The sequence below is a fragment of the Propithecus coquereli genome, unplaced genomic scaffold, assembly GCF_000956105.1.
Source record: "Propithecus coquereli isolate 6110/MARCELLA unplaced genomic scaffold, Pcoq_1.0 Scaffold45, whole genome shotgun sequence".
NCBI lineage: Eukaryota > Metazoa > Chordata > Mammalia > Primates > Indriidae > Propithecus > Propithecus coquereli.
This window is the reverse complement of record NW_012150285.1, coordinates 7,913,791-7,917,137: the sequence shown is the minus strand read 5'-3', so window position 1 is coordinate 7,917,137 and position 3,347 is coordinate 7,913,791. Positions and strand designations below refer to the sequence as shown.

Sequence of the window (3,347 nt, the reverse complement as noted above, 5' to 3'; positions counted from 1 at the left end):
TTAAGTGAGGACTTACTGTGCTAGGTCCCCAAAAGTGATACATAAGATTGTCATAAAAACACATTTTAGTTTTATGTTACATCACCCATTCTTAATATTTAATGGGAGTAGTTTCAGCGGACAGCCACATTAGCCTACCAAACTATTTCATTATTTAAGCAGATGATAATCATAGTAATAATTATATTTTCCCCAACATTATTTATGAACATTTTCAAACACAGAAAAGCTGAAATAATTGTGCAGCAATTACACAGCAAACATCCATATATCCGCCATTTAGATTCTAGAACTAACAATCTGTCATATTTCTTTTATCAGCATCTAACCATCTATTCATCCATCCATCCAACCATGAGTCCATCTCATTTTTGAAGCAAATAATGACATTTACAGTGCTTTACAAATAACAAAGCACAGAATCTCTTTTAGTAAACTTCTGAGCCCATTTCTCAGTTTGCATATTCATATTAAAATCCTTATTAATCCAATGGATATTTCTTAACCTTTTATATCTGTAAAGCGCTGCACTCAGTGCTGGGGAAGACACAAGATGAGTAAGACACGCCCCTCATGTGAAGAACTTGAAGTGCAGAAGTGGAGACAGCCCAGTAAGATAAAAGCTGGGGAGACACAAGATCTATCCATCCTTACGCAGAACGAAAACACACTTCTACACTGCATTACCTTTTATTAACGTCCTGACATGGCAAAGGTGGTGAGCAGAATTCTGATTGTTTTTCTTTTGGTAACAATTATTTTTTAAAAAATCACTTTTTCTGATTATAAAAGTAAGACATACATAGAAGACAAAATGGCAAATGTAGAAAAACTAGAAGAAAAATCCATAATCATTTCAGAGAAAACCCCCAAGAGCAATTTTGTGTGTTTATTTCTAGTGGGTTTTTTTTCCCTCTACTGGTAGGGCAGGTCTTTAAAAATAGGGATCATAAATATCAACAGTTTTAAATTTTGCTGTGATGTTACATAATGTTATATAATCTTAAATATTACACACTTTATTCCTTGCTACTAAATATACTTCCAAAACACAATAGCGATAGTTGACTGTAGATGTTTCTTACAGTTATACTGCAGAGTATCTCATTGATCACAAATTGTTAAACACCTCAGTCTTCCCACTAACAATCAGATGATCAAGAGCCTGCAGCTCTGACTGTCCCCATGGGAGTGAGTCCTCACATGGGGTCACCACAACAGAGGCCACGAGAAACAGACCACTTTGCAGTGCGCAGGTCTCACTGTCTCTTACTGTCCCGAAACATGCACACGAACCCAACCCTCCCAATGTCGTAGGTAGTGACAATCACATCTACTTTAAAAATCTTCTATTTCTTTGAAAAATGAGTGTGAACATGTTTCTTGGCCACTGACTGATGTAATATGCAAAAATAATTCTTAAGGACATGTGACACAAAAACAGGATTCCCAGAACATGCCGATATGGCTGTGGAATGTCCGGAGAGGCCAGTAAGGACAGCAGGGAGTCCCCTCCCCTCCCCTCCACTCCCCTCCCCTTCCTCTCCCTCTTCTTCTTTTCCCTGGCATGCCCTGCTGGCGACTGCGACATCAGTGCCACTCACCAGTCTGGTGATGCCTCCATGCTTCCTCACCACCTGGCGGGCTCTTCTAAACTTGGCGACATTGGCGATGGTCTCAGCCGCCAAACATTTCAGACTCTTGTGTGGGGAATCGAGTATATTCACCATAATTGGTAACCCCCCAAGGTCAACAATACTACGTCTGATTTGGGGATTATGACTGATTTCCTTCAGGATTTTTAATGAACCAATCTGCATGAGGAAAAAAAGTTATAGATGAATGAGTGTTGAATACATAACCGGTGCGATGTTTTTTGAAAATTCCAAGGCTTCCTAAAATCCTTCCCCAGTTAAGTTTTTTCAGAAGTAGTTTTCACCCCCAGTGGTTACACACACCCTCCATGTTTTCCTCCACATAGGTAAACACACATGCATCAGAGGTGAATGAGGAAGAGCAAGAGAAAGAGGAAAAGCCGAAAGAAGAGAAAGCGCAGCTCACGAAAGCAGCAGGCTGGTTACCAGCAATGACAGCAGGTAACGACAGGAAACAGGTAGCAAGGAGAGGCAGACACCTGCAACCGAGAAGAGAGCACAAGAAGGTGGGAATGCGACCCCTTGTACATTGGGATGGAGCCACTCACCTTGCATTTGACTTCATCTGTGTCAAGCAAATTTATTAACACCTCCAGGCCTCCGACATCTCTGATTGCCAACTGGCAGGTCTCCTGAGCTAAGTTGAAATCCCTCATTGAACACAATGCGATCACTGTAGCTGTCTGATTTCCTCCCTGCAGAGATGCGATGCCAGAGACAGTTAAATAAAACCACGTTCCCAGAGGAATGTACCAAATGGTTGTGATTCCATGCACTACTCTGAGTGGCTACAATTTGTTAAATGAATCGTGTATAGCTGAAGCATGGAAAAGCTTTGGGGGGCTTCTTAAACCTTTTTTTTAGTTAGGGTTCACCTTTTAAGGGGGTCTGTCTCCTTGAAACAGCTGCCTTAGGTGGCATCAGGATATTGAAGGGAGTCGAGGGGCAAGGCTTGTGAGATCGTCTGAGAAATGGAAGCTGCACATGGAGGTAAGAAATGGTCCCCTCCCACCGCCGGTTCTAGAACAGTGTGTTGTGTAATGCAAACTGCGTCTGAAAATTATTCTTACAGATGTAGGTAGAACATTCTGGAATAGAAAGAACCTGCAGAAAGGGAAACTGTACAGCAGCAATACAGAGTGGGACCTAGAGCAGGCAGAGGGAGGGCTGTGGGTTTGGAAAGAGAAGCCAATTCCAGCAGGACCCGGAAATGGATTTGATGGGCAGGACGAAGAAGAAAGAAAGCTTTGCCAAGGCGAGTAAGATGCTGGCCCAATGAAGGGAACCGTGCCAATGCCTACTTGGCAAATCACCACATGCCAAGAGCAATGGCGAGCTGCTCCTTTAAGATAAAAAACAAAATCTGAATGATTAAAAAAAATTAATGACTCATCTGTAAACAGACCTGCTAGGAGATTAAAACCCGAATTCACTGCAGAAATTCTTAAACAATGCCCACTGGTCATGACCACTTTGCAAATCTTCTGAAGAACATAGCGCAGCGCATATCGCTGCAGAGACTGGTTGGCAAACCACAGTGCTGGCCTAGTGCTGAAGCCGGTCATGACAGGCAAAACCTTTATTTCTGTTGAAGCTAAGAACAGACTATTTTTGTCAGTGGCCCTAATAGACAGCCCTTAATCCCTGCCTCAAAACAGTACCAATGGCCTCAAATTGCTCTCTCTTTTAAGG

General features: G+C 42.2%; 1 protein-coding gene across 1 annotated transcript in view; it reads right to left on the bottom strand.

The window, feature by feature from the left end:
* The window catches only part of ARMC4 (armadillo repeat containing 4), a 172,279-nt gene that overhangs the window by 127,826 nt on the left and 41,106 nt on the right, over window positions 1-3,347 (bottom strand). Inside the window, exons 10-11 of the mRNA XM_012654869.1 lie at window positions 2,204-2,350; window positions 1,605-1,814 (exon numbers count right to left, since the gene is read on the bottom strand). Coding sequence (XP_012510323.1) covers window positions 1,605-1,814; window positions 2,204-2,350 — 357 coding nt within the window. The remainder of the gene's footprint in view (window positions 1-1,604; window positions 1,815-2,203; window positions 2,351-3,347) is intronic.